The following is a 22,282-nucleotide window of genomic DNA, read 5'->3' on the forward strand; positions in this document are numbered from 1 at the left end:
TCATCTTTGCATGTTCTGGCTGTCTGCTGATAATCGGCCTTTGTTATGTGCCCCTCTTTCCATTTTTTGTATTTGTCCTTTTTATCTTTCAGTTTGTCAGACAGATCTTTGTGCTGCCATGCTGATTTCTTCTTGGATTTCTTGTTTTTCTTTCTCAGTGGTATTGTGCTGGTCTGGGCTTTTGTGATCGCATTTTTCAGGGTTTCCCACGCTTCCTGGATTGTTTTCCCCTTTAAGATTTTCATCCATGGGATTTCTCTGAGTTTGTTAAAGTCGGCTCTTTTGAAGTTCAGGACATTGATTGGATCCTTTTCTATTGCTAGTGTTTGCATTATATTAAATTCCAGTATGAAGTGGTCACTTTCACTCAAGGTTCTGATAATTTTGATTTCCTCTATCACTTCTTCTCTGTTTGTAAGGATTAAGTCCAGTATAGCTTTACGTCTAGTTTGTGGGCACACCTTGTATTGTTGCTTTTATTTGGCTATTATTATTTCTATTTTCTTTTGTTATTTACCACCTAAAGTCATAATTGATCAGGGAAGCCTAAAAATACAGTTAAGAGAGAGCATATACATAACCCTACTTCTTGTCTGAAAATCTCTACATGTAGTCCTCGGGTTATGACCCTAATTGGAACTGGAATTTCTGTCACTAAGCAAAACAATCATTAAGCAAAACATTATAGGACCATGCCATTTAGCAATGGTCATTAGGCAAGGACTTCACACTTCTCTGCCCTGCATGAACTGCCTCTGCTTTAACTCCTCCCCCCCCAAGCTATCTCCTCAATATCTCTGCCCTTTTGGTCGCTCTGCAAAACATGACCAAGATGAAGATAGCTGGGGGAGATGGATTTACAGGAAGAAGTTTACTTTTCTGTGCTCACCACATTTACAGCATCAAAGAGACGAGTGGATGGGATGTGTTCCTTGATGAATGGGCACTTTTCCTGTAACAGTATCACAGACTTCAGACCTTCTGCAGTACAGTCAGCAACGATCCAGCCACAGTCACGAGTACTGAAGGGAAATCCACCCTAGTGATTATTAGACAATAGTGGTTTAGTTTGGTTCGAAGCATAGAACACAAAAGAAAACAAATTTGCAAACTAAAATAGCAACATTTATCAAGAAGAAATAAATGAATTACATACCCTGGTTAACTAAAGTTTATGAAATATGGTGAAAGACAAGTAAATACTTATAAAAAGCTACTGATTAGTATGTAAACTATTAGGAGGAATGAATAAGTTGACTGAGGTGGGAAAGGTAACCTTGAGAAATATGTGTCCTAAAACAAAAAGAGAGAAAATCAAGAATGTATGCTTAAATGAGTATTAATTGAATGCAAAATAGTTAATACAAAAGATGTACATTGAGATTATAAAGAAAACGTCAGCGAGCTGTGAGAAAGAGAACAACTAAAAAGTTATTGTATGTCTTGATGGAGTTGATGAGATTGTATAAAGGAAAAACAGTAAATTACACAAGGCATCTATGTAGCAGTGTCAGAACATGGAATTAAGGATGAAAAAGTGAATGGTAGTGTTGTTGTAATCTAGGCTCAATTATTTTCCCTTTTTTCTTATTCTTATGTTCTAATTTCTCTGACTTACTCTTTCTTTCTCTCTTTCAGCACCTTGCATAGCACTGTTTACCCCCAAAGAGGCGTGTACGCATATAAATTACCTGCATGGCCACAAATGTTGATTTAAACACATTGCTCTAGCACTCAGACATTAGCAACAAGGTCATGAAAATACTGGAAATCTCCAACTCCTTCCTTGAGGTAAAAATTACCAGGCAAGATACTCTATCTGCCTCTGTTTAACATGTATAGCTGCAAGTCTATATATTTATTGACCTGTATCTAGAAGATGGCAGCAATGAAACTCTGCTTCTGTAGTGATGATGCAGATTTTGGCAGCATGGATCTGATAGCTTTGCTTTAGATGCCTTGAGTGAATGAGAGTCAATAACCTATCATTACAATCAATTCCAATGCCACCATATTTTGCCCACTGGGGAAAAGAGAACAATTCTTCCACATCTAAAAAAAAATATGCCTCAATGGCTACAGCCTTTCACTGAACAATCTCATGCACAATCCTACAGTGTGACTGTCCCTGATGTTTTACACTGTTAGATCATTCAGCATAGAAGCAGGAATGCAGTAAACTCCTTCAAACAAAGCAGAAAATCTACTCAACAATTACAAATCTACCTTGCTCGTTTCAGTCTTTTTAATCACCTTAGCTGTTCTGTTCTAGGGTACAGAGAAGCTTTTACAGCTAATTTAAGATCTTGTTTCCACTTTCTGTCATCTTGTATAATCATACCTTGTTCATCTGACGGTAGTACTTTTCATAATTAGGTGGATTATCTGGAATCTGGAAAAGACAGAAAATTATAATGAAACACATCTTGCAGGCATAAACCACAACAAAGCTACTTAGTTCTAGCTATTGGCTTGAGGAGAGAGAACCAGTTTGATGTAGTGGTTAAGATGGTAGACTAGGAACCTGGAGACGGTGAGTTCTAGTCCCACCATAAGCATGAAAGCCAGCTGGGTGATTTTGGGCCAATCGCTCTCTCTTAGCCCAGCCCACCTTACAGGGTAGTTGTTGTGGGGAAAAACCTGAGCTATTTACAAAAATAATAAAGGCAGGATATAATAATAAAATGAGAAAGGATGGGAGGTATCATTTGCTTTCTCCATAGTACTATTTCCAGATTCAGGGTTTTCATTTTTAAGAAGAGCTATGGACTTAGAATTTTTTATCCACTTATTGAGTACTTTCTAAGGATCTGGGATAGGCAGATGTTGTTGGGACTATCAGAAATGGTTTGTTTTCTGATGTGATTAGTTCTTTTTAATCAAATGTGCAACTAGACACAATGTCTGCAGTATGTAGTTTGAAGCTCGTTGAGAAGGAATCCTTCAAGTATAATCAGGACTAGAATGTGACATTTTACCTGTGCGATTCTGAAGTGCTGATGTGCATGTATCAGACAGCTGTCAAATTCAGGGTTCTCCTGGGCACCAGCCTTTTAAATAAAAGAGTTTAACTTGAAGTAAAACAAGGAGATCACTTTAGATTCCGATCAATTTCTACAATTTTTTCTTTAATATTTTATTACCATTAATTTATGTTCAGGATTTATGACTAGAGTGCTATGTACAGTCACTGCAAATCATAGCCAACATAATTATATTAATTATATCCAGTTTAAAAATGTAAATAAAATAAGGAAGGAAAAGAAGCAGAATAAGGCTATCAGCACCCTGAGTGGAAGGTGATGCAGTTTCATTCGTTTCATTTTTCTCTCACAATTGCAACGTGAAACTGAAAGAGCAGCTTTGGGGCAGGGTTCTTTTTTAAATTATGATACAGGAAAGTGCAGCTAGTTAACTTCTCCACAAAGTACATCAAAATTAACAAGAAAAACTTGTAAAAAAGGCTATTACCTCCAGAAAAGCTTGAACAGCAAATGCTGTATCCCAAACCTGTGATCCATTGGTACCCTAAAAGAGAAGATAGTTTGCAATGATGCTTTTTGGCTGCATTCTGAAATATTCAGCATGCATACTGTTTCAGCCAGCAGACTACATGCAATCAATTTCAATTCCAATTCCTTCCCAGAGAACAGTATGCTAAGGGATATTCTTCCAGGAACCCTTCCTCTAGCACAAACAGCCTTCTACCTGGAACCTTAATGTACTCAAGACACTCTCTCTCTCCTGCAATATAACCTTTGATAATCTTTTGCCACTTAGGAATTGCTTTTTAAATATACTCCTTTCCAAACACGGAGCAAGAAAAAAATGTTTGTCATTCCTGCTCTCATAACTTACTTTATCACTCTTATTTTTTCACATTTAATGGCTGGGGTGGAGAGAGGGGCGAGGCTGAGGTGTGGTAGGAATTTGTCAGAAGAAGATCAATCAGAAGAAGAGAAACAGTTCTCCAAATCCCTGATCCCAACTTTCTCTTTGGAAATGATTTTTAGACAGTCACTCATGCCCAGTTACATCCTGGCTTGACTACTCAATGCACTCTAAATGGGGCTCTATTTAAAGACTACCTGGAAGCTTCAATAAGTCCAGAATGTAGCAACATACATGCAGCGATGGGCATGCCTCAGTATGCCCATCTAAAACTTCTGTTTTATAAACTGCACTTGTTGTTTGTTTCCAGGTGTGATTTAAGCTGCTGTTACATATAAAACATTACATGGCATAGGGCTTGCTTGCTTCAGGGACTTCCTGTCTCTTGTAGCATCCGCCTGGCAGATTTCTTCCTGCAGGATTTGCACACTTTAGGTTCCTTGGATTAAACAATGACCATCTATTGGAACTATAGAAGTAGATCTTCCCAGTGGCAGAATCTGCCCTCTGGGAACAGGTTCCCTCAAGATCCAAATGCCCCTACTCTACTATTATTTGAAAGACCTAGGAAGACATGGCTTTTCACTCAGGTCTTTGACATGGGAGACCCTTCCTTTCATCATGCTTGCTATCTTTTAGCTTTTTATTTTTTATTGATTTTATTGTAATTTTTCATTGTTATGAGCCCCCCAAAGTTGATAGGAGTCAGACGACATATAAGTTTAATGAATTACTATTGTTACTGCTAATTTTAAACAGAGCTCTTGGCAGACACTGCAGCAGTCATTACCCTGTGAGATGGGTTCAGACCTCAGCAAAATAAAAATATGCCAGGAATTATTACCTGCATCTTCATGCCATCCAGACCTAGCCTGCAAGAAAAGAAAAAGCAAGCATGAGAGGCATGGAAAAGCACAAACAGGTAAGAGGTCTATAAGTTTCCCTACCATAAATAATGAGTCCACTGCTATAGGCAGCATGAACATTGGGCTTCCAGCCATTCCTGGAAAGGCCTTGTGAATAAGAGACAATGGCTGAACTAGGACTGGATGTGAAGAAGGAAGCAGACTTGGGCTAGATCACTCACCTTACCTACTTACTGACCTATTGCTCAAACTCTGCAGTGATTTCCTACAGGGGTGGGCCACAACACAAATATAAGGACCTTGTAAGATTTTCTACCTGTACTTCAAGAGATATCTCTCTCCTACGATAGCCCTTGACTTACAACCACAACTGGAACCAGAATTTCCATTGCCAAGCAAGGTGGTTGTTAGGTGAGTCATACCAGATTTTATGACCTTTTTGTCATGGATGTTAAGCAAATCACTGCAGTTGTTAAGTGAATCATGAGATCCTTAAGTGAACCCAGCTTCCTCCATTGACTTTGCTTGTTGGAAACTAGGAAGGTCACAAATGGCAATCATTGGACCCTGGGATGATGTAACTATCATAAATGCATGCCTGCTGCCAAGGGCCAAAATTTTAATCATGTGACTGTGGGGATGTTATGATGGTTGTAAGTGTGAGGACTGGTTGTAGTCACTCTTTTCAGTGCTGTTGTAACTTTGAACAGTCACTAAACAAATGGTTGTAAGTCAAGGATTACCTGTATCACCTTAGATAATCCATCTCTATCCAGGAATTACTTTCAAAATGTACTTTGGAGTAAAGTATGGTATCTCCTAAATGATAGTAGGCAGTGGAAGTATTTAAAAGAGTCATATTGCACTTTCAAACTACATAACAGCTTTCATAACATGGTATCTTTTAGCTGTGTTGCACTAGAGTAGAATTCACACTTTGCAAAATAAACTCCAAGATACCTAACCAGAATGGCTAATTCTATAGTCCAACACATCAAGAAGATTCCAGATTGACAAAGTTTGCTAGACAAGTTTGGATTTCAACAAAGCTTTACCAGAGATAGTCAGAGATTCTGGAAACGTGTCCCTGGAATGCAGGAGACTTCTCTCCTTCCACATGCCAGCACACTAGCATGTTAATTGTTTTAGATATCTACAAAGGCAAAGAAAGAACAACTATTATTTTCCTCCTAAAGTCTAAAGTCATCTGAGAGTAATAGCAGTGCTTCTTCACAAATGTAGCTCTTCATTGTTTCAAAAACTCCTAAGAAACCAGTATCTTCTGTTTAAGTGTAGACATAAATGAGAAATATTTCAAAGTACAATCTTTTTCATAAAATCAAAAGGATGTGTTCAACATAGTTTAACTCTGAAGTTTAACTCTGAAGGACAAAAATATTAAAGAAAAGTACCTTGAAACATGGGATCTCAACAAATGCATTCTGGTTTTTTATTTACAAAAAAAAATTTCATTTGTTTTATTTAGAAGTGGATGAAATTTCTAAATATGGAATATTCCCATTCAATGAAAAATGCATGTGCCTACTGACACATTTCCTTTCTTCAGGGTTGTAAGAAACCAGAAATACAGCTGACACCTTCAAGCCACAAAAGAGCCCATTCAGGCTGATGTCCAAACACCATCATGCCTTTCTGGTGTGAAGGATGTTCAATTCAGTTGAATGTCTCATCTCCCTTAAAGCATCCTATGCATCCTTTCCATGCCAATTCTTTCCACACCGACAGCACATACTGAGTAGCAACCAACAATACCATCCCTTACCCCACTGTGGACTGGCCATTACTAGTGTTTCCCACCACTCATCACAGAAAAGTTTCCTCCTCAAAATCAACATTTCTCTTAATTATTGCTATGCCTAGAAGGCACACCGGGGTGGCTGCAGAAAATAATAGAGACAGAAAGAGAGTAGTGGATTAGATGAGATTGTTGGGCAGCCAGAATGTTCAAATTGCTCCTCCACATTTGCAGGAGAAAGAAAGAAAACATTCCCCTTAAGACACACTCATAGCCTCCAGACTTTGGCTAGGGCTGCAGGAGGCTGCTATTTTTGTGGAAGGCGAACACAACAATTGACTGTCAAGAACAATGAGTCTTCTCAAGGGATCTCAGAATTTGAGGCAAGTGCAACCTGATCCCACCAGCAGATACTACATCAATTTCTTTCACTTTCAGTTTATTACGGTCTATAAACAAGCAGAGTGCTCTGTACATATATATCTAGACATCTAGATATAGATACATACTGTATATAGATACAAATAATGATTAAGATGAAGTTAAAATACATTTATAAAACAACCTAACCAACATTTATGAATTTACTACTTAAAATTGGGGAACTTTCTTCTTCCAAGATAGTCAGTTGGATAATTGAATCCAAGTCTAGGTAAGGATTAATATTTAGGTTCAATGGCTAGACGTAGACTTTATAATATTATAGTTCATGATGTGGAGGAGACAAATGTTCTCCTCTCCCTCCACCTCTTTCTAATAGAATATGTACTATCAACCTGATTGCAAAGCATAGTACACTAGGAAAAATGTTTTCAAGAAAAGTTGATAAGAATTCCAGATATTTTCTAAAAACCTCTCTGTTCTGGACAGGGCTAGTGCTTGGGCAAGATAGCACATATTTGCTCCTCTACATTCTTATCAGAAGAAAACAATATCCTAATCAAGGAATAACCAAGGAGAAAATCACACCCCCACTGCTGTATAGAAACAGGGCGAAAACCCCACACTGACCAGCACTGATGATGGTGCTTGCTGAGTAATGAAACTTGATTGCAAACAAAAAATACCAAGCTCAGAGAGCACCAAGGATTCCACAAACTATGGTGTCTCTGATTTTCTGCAGAGCAATTCATGATACAATACAGAACTATTGAGTTAAATGATGCTTAAAAACAACTTACAGGGCCAATGCTGATAAACTTGGTAAATTGGTCATCAGCCTTGATGTGATCATATAATTCCTCCACAGCTCGCTGTCTCAATTTTTTGCTGTGGAATTGCTCATAGATATTGGCTATTGCTGGAATAGAAGCAGAAAGAGACCTATGGAAGACTCAGTTTACCTCCTGAAAAATCGGAAGCAAATACAACAAAAACTGTTATTCAATCTATTTGCAATTTCAACATATACTTCCATCGTAATTCAAATTGTAACTGGGAAAATACAGATTTCTAATTCCATTTAACATATTGCTCCAGGCAAACAATGCTTAGTTTTTACACCTTTCTTAATCTTCATTCCTCACCACCCCCAGCAAAGGCTTTGGCTTACAGTTTTGCCATTCCCTGTTAAATTTACAGGTAGTCTTCTGGTAATGATGGCAATTGGGGCTGAAATTTATATTGCTATACAATGTGATCATAAAGCTTAAGTCACATGACTGCATCACTTAGCGACAGCAAGTCCCTGTTGTGGTTTCTTAAACAAGGATCATGGATTTTTAAGTGAGCACTTCCTTGCAACTTCCTGCCAACGTCCAATAATCAAGATCAATGGGGAAGCCAGCAGAAAGCTGCAAGTCCCAGGTGCTCACAAGGTAGACAGCAGGTAGATAAGTGGCTGCTGCCAGGTGGGGGGAGACAGAGCGAGGGAGCATGCAGGTGAGTGAGGGAGTGCACAGGTGGTCAGGAAGGCGTGGTGCAAGTGCAATGGGACTTGGGGTAGCTGCTGCCGGATGGGGAGGTTGTGCGAGGGTATGTGAGTGACTAGGGAGGTGCTGTCAGGTAGGAGAATAATGTATCTGTTACGCTCACTGTTATTTTGGGGAACCATTAGATACAATGAAATGTTAGGAAAAATAACTGTTAGGCTTATCTTTCTTTTGGAATTACAAAAATGTTTCCTTGACAGCATTTTTATTCTGCAGTGAAATGGAATCCGGCAAGAAGAAAGGAGGGGGCCCCTTCAGCAAGAGGCAGGTTCACATACCGTAGATCACTTTCAGTAGCCAGCTATGTGGTGTGTATAAATCCCCAGAAGCAATATTATTTTTTTGTGCTGGCCAGTCAATACTGTCATAATCTTGTACATAGAGTTCCTACAAAAAAAGCCCGGAAGAATAAAGAATTAGCACTTGAAAATCCACAAGAAATCTCAATGGGTTTCCAACAGGCAAAATTGTTCTTTAAGGAACATGCCAAGAAGCACTGACCTCCAGAATGCCTTCAGGCAGATTCCACCTTACTTTACTCTCATGAGACCAGAAAAAAACAATTGTGCCTGCCCGTTATTTATTTAACATTGTATCCCAAGAGAGATTGGACAATCATTTGTCTGAAATGTTATAAGGTTTCCTGCTTGAGCAGGGGGTTGGACTAGAAGACCTCTAAGATCCCTTCCAACTCTGTTATTGGCTAACAATAACAGAGTTGGAAGGGACTTAGAAGTCTTCTAATAATCCAACCTCCTGCTCAGGCAGGAAACCCCATACCATTTCAGACAAATGGCCGTCCAGTCTCTTTTCAAACTTCCAGTGTTGGAGCATTCACCACTTCTGGAGGCAGGTTGTTCCACTGGTTAATTGTTCTAACTGCCAGGAAGTTTCTCCTTAGTTCTAGGTTGCTTCTCTCCTTGATTAGTTTCCATCCGTTGCTTCTTGTCCTGCCTTCAGGTGCTTTGGAGAATAGCCTGACTCCCTCTTCTTTGTAGCAGCCCCTGAGATATTGGAACACTGCTATAATGTCCCCCCTAATCCTTCTCTTCATTAAACTAGACAGCAACCGTTCCTTGTATGTTTTAGCCTCCAATTCCCTAATCATCTTTGTTGCTCTTCCCTGCACTTTGCCCCACTCACTCCAGCAGAAGAGCCTTTTTTGGATCCCGTCTGCCAAATAATTTCTTTGGCAGGGTCTAAGAGAAGAGCCTTTTCTGCTGTGGCCCCCAACCTCTGGAATATTCTTCCATTGAAGGTAAGGTTGGCCCCATCTTCCTGGCCTTCCAGAAGAGCCTTAAAACCTGGTTTTACCAGCTGGCCTAGGGCTCCAATAGGAGTGCTTAATGCTGGGGATGGCTGACAGTGCAGAAAGAATATCCCCACTATGTCATACTCTTGTTTTTTTAGTCTGTATTTAATATTTCTTAATTTTTAAATTGTTTTATATTGCCTTTTTATTATGCTGTAAGTTACCCAGAGTCACTGTTACAGCGAGATGAGTGTCATATATATTTAATAAATACATTTAATAAATAAATTAGATTAGCCCACTGTAATGCCCTTTTACCTGCTCTTTTCGACAGCCAATTTTGCAGCACCGCTAAAGAACAGGTGAAGGAGAAAAAAGAAACTATGGGCCAGGTCCTGCTGTGCTGCCTCTTGGTAGCGATATCTGGACTACAGCTTACAACCATTAGTTTAGTAACCATTCAAAGTTACAATGGCACTGAAAAAAAAGTGACTTATAACTGTTTTTCACACTTACGACTATAGCAGCATCCTGATGGTCACATGATCAAAATTCAGTTGCTTGGCAACTGGCATATATTTATGACAGTTGCACTGTCCCGAGGTCATGTGATCACCATTTGTATCTTTCCCAGCTGGCTTCCAAGAAATAAAGTCAATGGGGGAAGTGAAGTTCGCTTAACAACCGCATGACTCACTTAACAATTAACTGTGCTAAAAAGGTCATTAAATGGGGCACAACTTACTTAACTGTCTTGCTTAGCAATGGAAATTTTAGGCTCAATTGAGGTGGTAAATCAAGAAGTACCTGTATGTGTATTTTCCTAATTACAACACATTTAGGCAGAACTAAGGATGATTTTCTCAACCAACACCTATTAGTTGATCAAGTGGAAATCTCAGGTAATATAGCGAGATTCTGTATACTGCCTATGATGAAATGTAAACAAATGCTTCATGTCTGAGTATTCACATAAGATTATATGTATCTTGATATAGTATTTCAGTTCAGCATGCTTCTGTTTGGTACATTTATTTTATTATGACTTTTTTTAATTCGATCTCTAGTCTATGACTCTAATAAACTAAAATAGAATAAACAAACAAGCATTATAAAATCAAAGCTGGAAGCAACTTAGTGCAGCACTGGGTTAGTAGTATTCTGTCACAAACTATTATTTTGATAAATGATTTTATCCAGGTAGAGACAAAATCATGTTATTTGCACTCTAGCTCCCAATTTATCACACACATTCAGAAGATTCCAACATTAAGGATTATGCAAAAATTAAAAAATAAGCATTACTTGTCAATACTGCAGTATAAAACATCAGATGTAAAGTACCACATTATAAATAAAGAAAAGTGACAATGCAGGAACTTTTAGAATCACAAAACTTTCTGTGTGTACAATTATGTACTGTAGCTTTAAACATGGTATTGTTTAAAGAAACTGTTGAATTTGATCTTTGCTTTATTTCTTTTCAACCTACGAGGCAATTTGGAAATAAATCTCCATTTGGTTATCAATGACAAAACACTCGCAGATACAGAACTTTTATTATACACATTAGAAAACATTACATTACTTTTTGACATAATCGCCATTCAAACTGAGGCACTTGTCGTATCGTCTTACAAGTAGTAGTCACTCGGTGCCAAATCTGGGCTACGGGGGGTTGGTCAAAAACATCCCAACGGAACTGTTTCAAAAGTTCTTGGATGTATCTAGTGGTGTGTGGGCGAGCTTTATCGTGAACCAACACTACATCGGAAGGCAGCATGCCCCGACACTTGTTATGGATGGCTCGTCTGAGTTTTAGTAATCTTTCACAGTAGACTTCTGAATTGATGGTTGAACCACGCTCCATGAACTTCACTAGCTGTACTCCTTTGGCATCTTCACATTTGGCGGGATTTTCTATGGCACCACTTCCAGTGTGGTGTTGGTTCATGATAATGCTCACCCGCACACCGCCAAACGCACCCAAGAATTTTTGAAGTAGTTCCATTGGGTTGTTTTTGATCACACCCCCCCCCCATAGCCCAGATTTGGTCAATTAGTTTTCTAATGTGCATAATAAAAGTTCTGTATCTGCGAGTGTCTGTCATTGATAACCAAACAGGTTTATTTCCGAATTGCCCTTGTACATAAAGTAACATGATTAAAATATGATTATAGGGAATGACTTTTGACATCGCTTTTCAACATTGTAATGTATTCATTTTAATGGGAGTTTAAAATAAACACACTTTGATGTGACAAATGGTGTGCCTGGTGGGAGTTATATTTTATAAATGGAGAATCACAAGCTATAAATATTAAGGCTGTGTATTCTTTGAAAACTGTTTGGAAAAGATGCTTTGGAATATGAAAGAGCACAAGCACAGCATCTCTTTAAAACAGCACTAAATACATGGGTGCTTTAATGAATGTGTGGAAGCCTGAAAAATGCAGCTGCTTTAAAAAGATGCCATAATCCCATGCATTTTATGGGAAATAAATTTTTGAAGCATGTACACCGCTTCTAAATTGGTCTAATACAACTCTGAAATATATATTTGAGAGCAAAAAGAGGAAAAAAGTCAAAAGGACATTTTCCTATCAAATTTCAATTTTGGAGTGCTTTGGGGACTATAAACTGGGAAACTGGAAATTGGCCCAACTCTGCATCTTAAGCAAGATCAGAGATTCTATTAATTGAAAGTCATTGGATTAATATGAAAGCTATGCTTTGGCAACTACCTGTCGAAGGTTCAAGATAAGTTCATCTTCTTCTGCAGTGAGGCGGATAGCATAGCAGTAGGCCATTGGCAGGTAAACCTGGCGGCAATGACACCAAAGGGTGGAAGGATTAGCTGGCATCCATGAAGGAAACAACCTATGGTGAAGTAGAAAGAAGGAAAAAGCTTGTAATAGTGGATTGATGCTTGCAAAGACAATGTAACAACTTGACTGAAGGAAATCTGCAAAAAGACCATAACAAAACATGGAGTAGCTGCCTATACACACTTCATCCAACAGGCTTTGAAAAATTGGCCACCGGCATGCCCATCTCTAGCATCTATCAGACCTCAAAGAGTCTCCATGAAGTTGTTCAATGTATAAATTTCACACTGGGGACAGTATCAAAAATTCTGGAATAAGATTGTACTCTTTTGGTCTTAGATGAAAACTGTGATATAGTGAACTCCATAATACCAATTTACTCTTACTACTCTAATAGGTATACAAGTTTAGAGAGCCATTTGGTTTAGTGGTTAAAGCATCAGTCTAAAAACCAAGAGATTGTGAATTCTAGTCCCACCTTAGGCATACCTAGTGTCATTCTATGTCTCTATGATTCTAAGGTAGGGACAATAGACATTCCACATGTTTGCTTGCAGATAGATAGATAGATAGATAGATAGATAGATAGATAGATGTTATGTTAATGTTATGCCTATTGTCTCTACCTTAGTATCATAAAGTCATATATATATTCTTTCTTGGGAGTGGGAAGGTATCAGTTGCTTATCTTAAACTTTGAGTGAATTTTTTAAAGTAAATATAGGAAACTTCCTCCTCAGCTTGTAGTAAAAAAAAAAACAGAAGAGAAAGTCAAGCAGGCATTTAGAGGATATTCAAGAGCCCATATCAGGGGGAAAAAATCCAAAAAATGCCATAATGAAATACTACTTTCATAGTAAATATTGAAATAGATTCCACTAATAATGTGACTTCCTAATTCTCACAATGAAAATACAACTAAGAATTCATTGTGAAGCTTTCCCTATAACTCTTACCTCATAAATATTTTTTCAGCAGTTTAAACCTACAAGTTGTCTGTTTTAGAAGGAGATAGGAGCCATAATCAGGGTTGAAAGGTGGTAAATTGATCTGAATGAATAGGAAATTAACTGACTGGCATACAGCATGTGCAAATTCTAAGAAACATCTGTCTTTTGGGAGGGGAGATGATAAACATTTTGGGGAGGTCAGGTGTATCCATACATGTAGTGAAGACAGACAGAATTTTCTTGATGATGATTTACACACCACATCTCAGGAAGCAATGTATTCATTCCTTCCCAACTGTAGACATTCAAGACAGCCAGCCAAAATTTACCCCAGGAAGCAACGCCTACAGCACCACCTGAAGAATTCCAAAATAGAATAATATCAAAACAGCTGTCAACTTTATAAAACATAAACAGTTCATAATTATTACAGAGGAGAAGAAGGGGGAGAATTGATCACTCTAAGAGCTAGGGTTCTCCTTTTTCCCTCTGCCTGTATGATGTTTCTTGTCCTCTCAGTCCAGAAAAGACTCTGCTATCTAATAGGCTGGCTTCATCCTTCCTCTTCTTCTATTAGTCCTGATCATAACAGCAGTTTTTCTGTGGGTCACTCTCTACAGACAGACTTTCAATATCTCCTGGAGTTTCTGGCCAGGAAAATATAGAACATAGAAAATAGGAAGTAAAAGGGTGACCTCAATTTCCCCAGTCAGAGAGAAAGAATAGCTAGTGAGTATTTTTTGATCTCCATTAGAACTAATACAAATATCTACTATTCATTGGACTTGGAGCAGACATCAGAAGAACAAGCCTATTCGCAAGGCTAAATAAAGCAGGGGAACTCTTAGGAAAGAAGAGATGGTGCTTCCTAGGAAAATTGGAGGGTATAAATAACATTTAATTCACAAGAGGTCACCGACTCCCAAAAGTATTTCCTGCAAATAGGAAAATATTAATCAATCAACAGCATTAGCTATGTTAATTACTGAGCAGCTTCAATTAAGCTGAGCATACCATCAAAAGGACAACCAGAGGAACCTGTTAGCTAGCTATTCGGAAAAGGAGGTAGGTTGGCTCATCTCCCCCGGCGGTGGTGGCGGCAACTGCAGAGCCATCTGGTGGTGTTTACACGGCCCTCCACGTGACTGAGATAGGCAGCACTGCCCCGTTCCGCCCCACCCTTGTTTCCCCGGAGCAGAATTGGGGCCGCGCCAAAGGAGCCGGCTGAAAGTGGTGCCTTGGACTACCCCTCCAAGGACGGTGCTTTGGAGGAAGGCCGAGCACGGCACCCTTGCCAGAGAACTAGTCAGCCCCACTAACTAACATGTGAACCCCACGCTAAGAACGGCCCTGCCTAAACTAAGCTCAATCGGACAGGAAAGTTCCAATCCAATGGAGGCTCCTGCAAAGTCAGCTTGGTCATTGGGATCATGCAGTTCAGTGGGCTTCCCCCCCGAGCTATTAATTCAGAACCAGTCAGCGCTTGGCTTGCAATCGGTTGCACAAAACTGGTAGATAGGATTGCAGCCAACAATAGTAGGACGTTAGAGCCGCCAACTTTGGTCTCCACCCCGGTGGGCGGATGAGCAAAACCCCCAAACCTTTTGCATTCCTTTGCAAAGAGAAGACGCCAGTGGCACATGGCCCGGGGGGGAAAGACAGCTCCTGAGGGAGGCAGCCACGTAGCCAGAAGCCAGCGGTCCCAGTGGAGCGACACAGAAGACCTACTGGTTGGTGTGGGAGGCTCCAGCGTTGCCGTGGCGTCCGCAGCCCAGTTCTGCACACCGACGACCAGCTGGACCTGCTTTCACTGCTTCTTTGCAAACAAACGCAAAAGATTTCAGGGTTTTGCTCGCCACTTAGTTCGTACTGCCCAGCATCTGCCTGCCTGCCTGCTTGCAGGCTGCTGTGCTCCTTCCCCGAAGCATGCAATTGCTCAGAGCCCATCCCAAAAGGTGCTGCTTCCCTGGCAGGAGCCGAGTTTGCAAGCTTCGTTGGCAAGCCAGGAAAACCGAAGGTCCGGAGGGTTCCCTCCTGCTGCAGAGCTGCAGTGCCTGGCCCTGGGGAGGGGGTGGGGAGGTATCCAGGGCCTAAAAGGTCCTCCAGGACAGGCTCGGGGCCGGCCCTCTTTCCCTGGCCGCAGAAGAAGGGGAGGTGCAGGCTCTCCACCCGGGCGGGCAGGCGAGCAAAACCCCGAAAGCAGGAGGGAACCCTCCGGACCTTCGGTTTTTCTGGTTTGCCAACGAGGCTTGCAAACTCGGCTCCTGCCAGGGAAGCAGCACCTTTTGGGATGGGCTCTGAGCAATTGCATGCTTCGGGGAAGGAGCACGGCGGCCTGCAAGCAAGCAGGCAGGCAGGCAGGTAGGCAGACACTGGGCAGCACGAACTAAGCGGCGAGCAAAACCCCAAAACCTTTTGCGTTCGTTTGCAAAGAAGCAGTGAAAGCCAGTCCAGCTGGTCGTCGGTGTGCGGAACTGTGCTGCGGACACCATGGCAACGCTGGAGCCTCCCACACCAACCAGTAGGTCTTCCGTGCCGCTCCACTGGGACCGCCGGCTTCTGGCTGTGTGGCTGCCTCCCTCCTGAGCTGTCTTCCCCCCCCCCCGGGCCATGCGCCACTGGCATCTTCTTTTTGCAAAGGAACGCAAAAGATTTTGGGGTTTCGCTTGCCCGCCCGCCCGAGTGGAGACCAGAGTTGGCGGCTCTAATGTCCTACTATCGTTGGCTGCAATCTTATCCACCTGTTTTGTCCAACCGATTGCAAGACGCTGGGCAGCATGAACTAAGTGGCGGCAGGAGGGACGCGGGGCCTTGGCTTGTTGCTTATCAAGACTGTACTCAGTTTGTGCTGCCCAGCGTCTTGTTCTGCCGCCGCTCAGACTCCTTTTTCGCCACTGGAAACATGCCACATTAGCTGGCACCGCAGGGGGTGGTCCCATGGCAACACTGACAGCCCGGGCTGTGCGCCACCTGTGTCTCCAGTCCCGAACCGTGAGCCGCAGGAAATATCCGGACCCAAGTTGTCTGCTGCAAGGACACCCCGGCCACGGCAGCGCCGCCAAACCGTTTTCTATGCAGTTGGCGTCCCCGGGCTGGAGCAGTGAAAGCCGATCCAGCTGGTCGTCGGGGTGCGGAACCAGGCCACGGAGGCCAAGCCTTACTCACCAGCAACGCTGGAGCTTCCCACGCCGACTGGTAGGTCTTCCATGCAACTCCGCTCAGACCGCTGGCTTCTTGCTACAGGGCTGTCTCCCTCTGGAGCTGTCTCTCCCCCCCCCCATCTATGTCGAGACCATGGCGAACAGCGTCCCACAAACCAAAGAAGTTGAACTAACAATTTAAACTTCTTTCGTGAGAAGGTTGAATTGATTGGTTCAACTTTTTTAGTCCTATTTTTTTGGGGCACTGCACGTGGCTGGGAGCCACAGGAGACGGCTGAAAGAGCCACATGCGGTTCCGGAGCCACGGATTGCCAACCCATGCTCTAGGCTGATTCCTCTTTTGACTTCGCCCCCAGGTTCTGCCACTTCTTCTCCTACAAGAACAGAACAATTTACCAGTTTCTGCCAATCCTATTACTTCACTGCTATCAAAGTCTTCAAACAACAAAAGTGTTGGGCATCATAGAAGGTGAGCACAGAAATGAAACTGACTATGTTATTGGCAGAAGGATGTGGAAGATTCAGCTACAAGAGCAAAGATGTGGCCAGACGCAGCCTATGGAACAGATCATGAACTGTTCATTTACAAGTTCCAAACTAAGCTAAAACAGAAGAACAAAGCCAACTTGTTTCTATGATACAATCTTGAGCATTTATCCACCATTTTCAAGGAGAATATCAGGAATTGCTTGGAAGCCTTGAACCTAACTTGACAGAGAATCAGAGGAAATGTGGAACAATATCAGAGAAATAGTTAAGAATGAATGTGAAAAAAGACTGCCAAAAATAGAAGAAAATTAGATGTCAGAATAAGAAGTGGAAATTGCCAAAAAAGAAAACAGAAACTAAAGAAAATACAGGCAAAGAGCTCAGGAAGCAACTTAACAAAGAATTTCAGAAAACCGTTACAAGAAGTGGCATTAATACTAATAAAGACATTGAAGATGGAAAAAGACATGGGGAAAAAAGAACAGTCTTTCAAATATCCCCAAACCCAGAAAGTTTCTAACTTAAAATTGATATGGCAAATGACATCAACGTCAGATAGTAACTGGCTCCAAAAAGATCAAACAAAGATGGAAGGAGATATTGAAATGTCAACTTCCTTTTAGAAGATGAACCCTGTTTATGAGAACATCTAGAATTAGAAACCAAAGATAGATCAGCACACCAATCATTACCCAGTTGGAAGACTACAGGAATTGATAAAATATCTACAGAAACATGGCAAGCAACAGAAGAAAAATCTTTACAGGTCATAACCAAATTATCCCAAAATTGCAACTTTGGAAAAAGACATATTGTCCAACAGATAGGAAGAGGCCAATCTATATATCAAAGAAAAGAAACTTAACATAATATGCAAACTAATATATTATACCTTTATTTTCACATGCTGGCAAAATAACGCTTAGGATCAGCCAATATAGATTAGGGCCTGATATGGAAAGCTGGCTTTAGAAAAATAGAAGAATAAGAGACAGTTTTGCTGATGCAAACTGTATAATCAAGACAGCCCAAAAGAAGATAATAAGTCATCCATGGCTGGGCTTGATTACTGTGACAATAGACACATCACTGGAAGGCCTGAAGGGTCAGAATTGGGACAAATATTCCTGAAAACGGTGTACCAACATGGTCACTAAGAGCTGACATCAACTTAATCCATGAACACAAACCATAATGTATGATTATTCTATAAGCAGAGAAAGTCCTTTTTTCCAAAGCAAATGATGGTAAAATGAAAAATAAAAGCGACATTTTTTTCCAGGCTCCAGCTGTTTTATTCACCTTTGCTGTGGAGGTTATTTCGAGCCTTCACTAAGTCTGGATCATCAGGGCTGACCCCAAGAATACGCATGGCCGTGTAGTTCAGAGCAGTAGAAAATACCTTGGATAAATCCTCAATGTGTCTAACAGACAACAAACAAGAAAAGTGTTAGGTAAATGTGTTCACATAAGAAAATCCAACTGTTTTTCAAGTTCTGTGAATTTTTGAGAACTGGTTAAGCCAAAGAAGGCAAAATAAAAGAACATGGAGTAATTTTATTATAACTTGACTAACAATGGCTATATTTTAGAGCTTTATTTTAAATGCATAAAAGAGAAATATAATGGTACAGATTGAGATTATGTTGAATTACAATTTGCTTGCAGAATCGATTCACCTGAAATTGAAAAAATTAATATTGTAATCCCTAGGCCCGTGGTGGCGAACCTATGGCAAGCATGCCACAGGTGGCACGCAGAGCCCTCTCTGTGGGCACATGTGCCATTGCCCCAGTCCTTGGCCTTCAACTGGGTTTTATAAAACCTTTTCTCTTTAGGCCTGCGCTGTGTGGAAAAAAAAAAAAGGTTCAATCAATCAATTTCAACTACTTGCAGGAAAAAAAAAGATCTCGCAAAGTTGGAATTGATTGCTTGAACTTTTTAGTCCCACCCAGTCTGCCATTACCACTGCAGCCACACGCACCCAATGGGCCACGCCCACCCACCTGGCCACACCCACCCAATGGGCCATGCCCACCTGGCACCCAACGATACATAAGTGGGTTTTGGGTTGCAGTTTGGGCACTCGATCTCTAAAAGGTTTGCCATCACTGCCTTAGGCATTCAGATGATAAATCTGAGGAGCAAAGCTTAATGAGCACTAGCAATAACAACTCTATGGATTTGTTTCCTATTCATCCAGGATGCCATATAAAGATTAGAAATATGATTCTATTAGATACATGGGAGATAATTTGGGTTAGGAATGTTAAGTTTACCCAAGCTCAAAATTTACGAGAAAATTTTTATAAAATGTTTTATAGATGGCACCTTGATCCACAAAAGATGTCTCGTATGTATTCTAATTTACAGCCCAAATGTTGGAGATGTGGTTGTGTGGATGCAACTTATTATTATATTTGGTGGTCTTGTAGAAATATAAAGGCTTTTTGGATTAAGATTTGGTGGAATATTCAAAAAAATTTTAATAGAAAGATAAAATTCACACAATTATTTTTGTTAGGTATTATTGAAGATTGTGATGGTAAAGAGATTATTTTAATGTTGAATTTTATTACGACAGCAAGGTTATTGATTGGGCAATATTGGAGAAAAGACTCCTTGCCTACTTTAGAGGAATGGTTTCTTAAAGTTTCTTATTTATCAGAAATGGCAAAAATATCGGCTTATCTGAAAGACCATTCACAAGATAGATACAACTCTGTATGGAAAAGATGGGTAAATTTTGTTCAGAACAAATATGGGATTAGAAAGTATTATTTAGCTTTTGAATAACTTATTGTATAAAGTTATGTTTAGATTTGTTGATTTTATTGTAATGGAGTTAAAGGGGTTTAAAAACTTTTTAGGATTTATGTACAATTCTTTGATGTTTATTTAATTTTTTATGGTTTTTTGTTGTTTTTAGCTCTGTATTCAGCTCTGGGAAGGGGGGGGTTAGTGGGAGGGGGGAGGGAGAGAGGTGGGGAGGGATTTTATTGTAAACTGTTTATAAAAATTTCAAAAAAAAAAAAGATTAGAAATATGGTGTTATCTGGACTATTTTGTGTTTCTCTCTATCTTCTATTAATTAAAAATTCTAAACAATGTGAAAGACAGAAGGCAATGTCTTTTAGACAGAAAGTAATTTTTCAGCCACACTTGGGGAAGAAAACTATTAGCCCATTTTAACAACGCAGTAAATCTAAAACTTCTTTCCAAGAAATATAACTATATGAAGGACAGCTTTCAAAAGAACACAAGTCTGGACATTTCACAATCCGTAGCTAAGATTAATGTATCTGTTAAGAGAAGCATTGGGAATGACTGCAGGAACCAGCCAGAAGAGGAGTTCCCAGCCCACAGCCGGATAGGAAGCATTTCAAAATATTAATTAACCTGCTATGAATTTGTCTGGAACTTATTTTTACTGTTTTCAAGACTACATGTTAAACTAGCATTAAGTAGCCTTCCTGAAATTCATGTCATTCTCATTTGTTGAGTTTTCAAACTTTGTGGAGCCTGAGAAACATAAATAGGTCTAAGCAACAGAATTTTCACCTATTCCAAACAATGCCAATGTCTGTTTTAAGCCCCACATTCGTACACTTTTTAAATTCCCTCTGCCTTTATTTTCTATTATTTTGGTAATAGAACATAAAATCATAGTGCTGGAAAGAACCTTGGAGGTCTTCTAGTCCATGCCCCTGCTCAAGGCAGAAGCCTTATGCCATTCCAGTCAAATGATTGTCCAGTCTATCCCCTCTTGGCTTCATAAAAAAATCTGTCAATTTGAAGCTAGAGTTACTAGATGGTTATTAAGAAAATAGTGTTTTATGTAAAGAGAAACCTATGCTTATGCTTGAATTAGTGTAGATTATAACAGGACAAATGTTATTAAAAATAATAAACATAGATGTGAACTATGTTGGACCTCAAAATTAATAAACATTAGCCAACATGACCAAAGACATATATGAGATACACAGTAGAATAAGCTAGAGCAGTGGTTCTCAACCTGTGGGTCGGGACCCCATTTGGGGTCCAATGACCATTTCACGGGGGTCGCCAAACCATGCTGTCCGCCATTTTTTTCCCTTTTCCCTAACTGTCCTACTCCCTCTTATTGCTGGCCACACCCACTTGGGGGTCACCACAACATGGGGAACTGTATTATGGGGTCACGGCATTAGAAAGGTTGAAAATCACTGAGCTAGAGGTTATTGCAATAGCAAATAAATTGAATAAAACAAAGTATTGGCAGAGAAGAAAATAAGGGATAAAGAACACAGATAATGTACAAGGATTAGAAAACAGCTTTTTGGGTTCAAGTTGATATCTCCTAGAAATAGAAGAATGTTAGAAATAACTATACAAATAATTCTCAACTAACAACCATTTTTAGTGACCAATCGAACTTACAGCAGAACTGAAAAAAGTGACTTATAATCGTTTTTCACACTTATGACTATTGCAGCTTCCCTGTGGTCACCTTGCTTGGCAACTGACTTGTATTTATGATGGTTACAGTGTCCCGGGGTCACCTTTTGCGACCTTCTGACAAGCAAAGTTAATGGGGAAGCCAGATTATGTTACTAACTTAACAACTGCAGTGATTTACTTAACAACTATGACAAAAAGGTCGTGAAATGGGGCAAAATTTACTTAACAATGTCTGACATAAAACTGAGAAAGATTCTCCAAGGCTTTATAAAATCTTTCACTGTAATAGTAAATTTTTGCAAGATAACAAATTTCTACCACCTTTTCAAAATGTAGTTTTCTTAAGGCATTAAAACCACTCTTGGCCCATTCCTGAAATAGGTACCATCTTCTCCTTAGGAAATCCCAAGGCATTGATGCCCATCAGCAAGAAGAGCCTTTGCTTTTTTATGCTGTTGGCTCAAACATGTATGATATGCCAATTGTGTAATACGCTTACAAATTCACACTGCTCACACCAAGAGCAGCATATCAGTCCCTTCTGAGCCAGGATGGCATTTGCTAGCTGGAAAAAGGAGTGATTGTCAGATATTTACAAAATTTTGGGGGCCATCTCTATTTAGCCTGAGGAGAACTGAACTGTTGCTGATGGTGGTGGTGCTGCCGCCGCTGACACCCTGATCATGAAATAGCAGAAAGTTGCAAAAGTCGCTC

General features: G+C 40.2%; 1 protein-coding gene across 1 annotated transcript in view; it reads right to left on the reverse strand.

Moving 5' to 3' along the window:
• LSS (lanosterol synthase) overlaps positions 1–22,282 on the reverse strand; it is a 59,889-nt gene that overhangs the window by 16,622 nt on the left and 20,985 nt on the right. The window contains exons 5-15 of the mRNA XM_039326287.1: positions 18,428–18,549; positions 13,735–13,831; positions 12,442–12,577; positions 8,723–8,831; positions 7,695–7,813; positions 5,813–5,910; positions 4,736–4,763; positions 3,472–3,528; positions 2,979–3,050; positions 2,342–2,392; positions 890–1,039 (exon numbers count right to left, since the gene is read on the reverse strand). Coding sequence (XP_039182221.1) covers positions 890–1,039; positions 2,342–2,392; positions 2,979–3,050; positions 3,472–3,528; positions 4,736–4,763; positions 5,813–5,910; positions 7,695–7,813; positions 8,723–8,831; positions 12,442–12,577; positions 13,735–13,831; positions 18,428–18,549 — 1,039 coding nt within the window. The remainder of the gene's footprint in view (positions 1–889; positions 1,040–2,341; positions 2,393–2,978; positions 3,051–3,471; positions 3,529–4,735; positions 4,764–5,812; positions 5,911–7,694; positions 7,814–8,722; positions 8,832–12,441; positions 12,578–13,734; positions 13,832–18,427; positions 18,550–22,282) is intronic.

The sequence above is a fragment of the Crotalus tigris genome, unplaced genomic scaffold, assembly GCF_016545835.1.
Source record: "Crotalus tigris isolate CLP2741 ecotype Arizona unplaced genomic scaffold, ASM1654583v1 scf7180000024340.7048381, whole genome shotgun sequence".
NCBI lineage: Eukaryota > Metazoa > Chordata > Lepidosauria > Squamata > Viperidae > Crotalus > Crotalus tigris.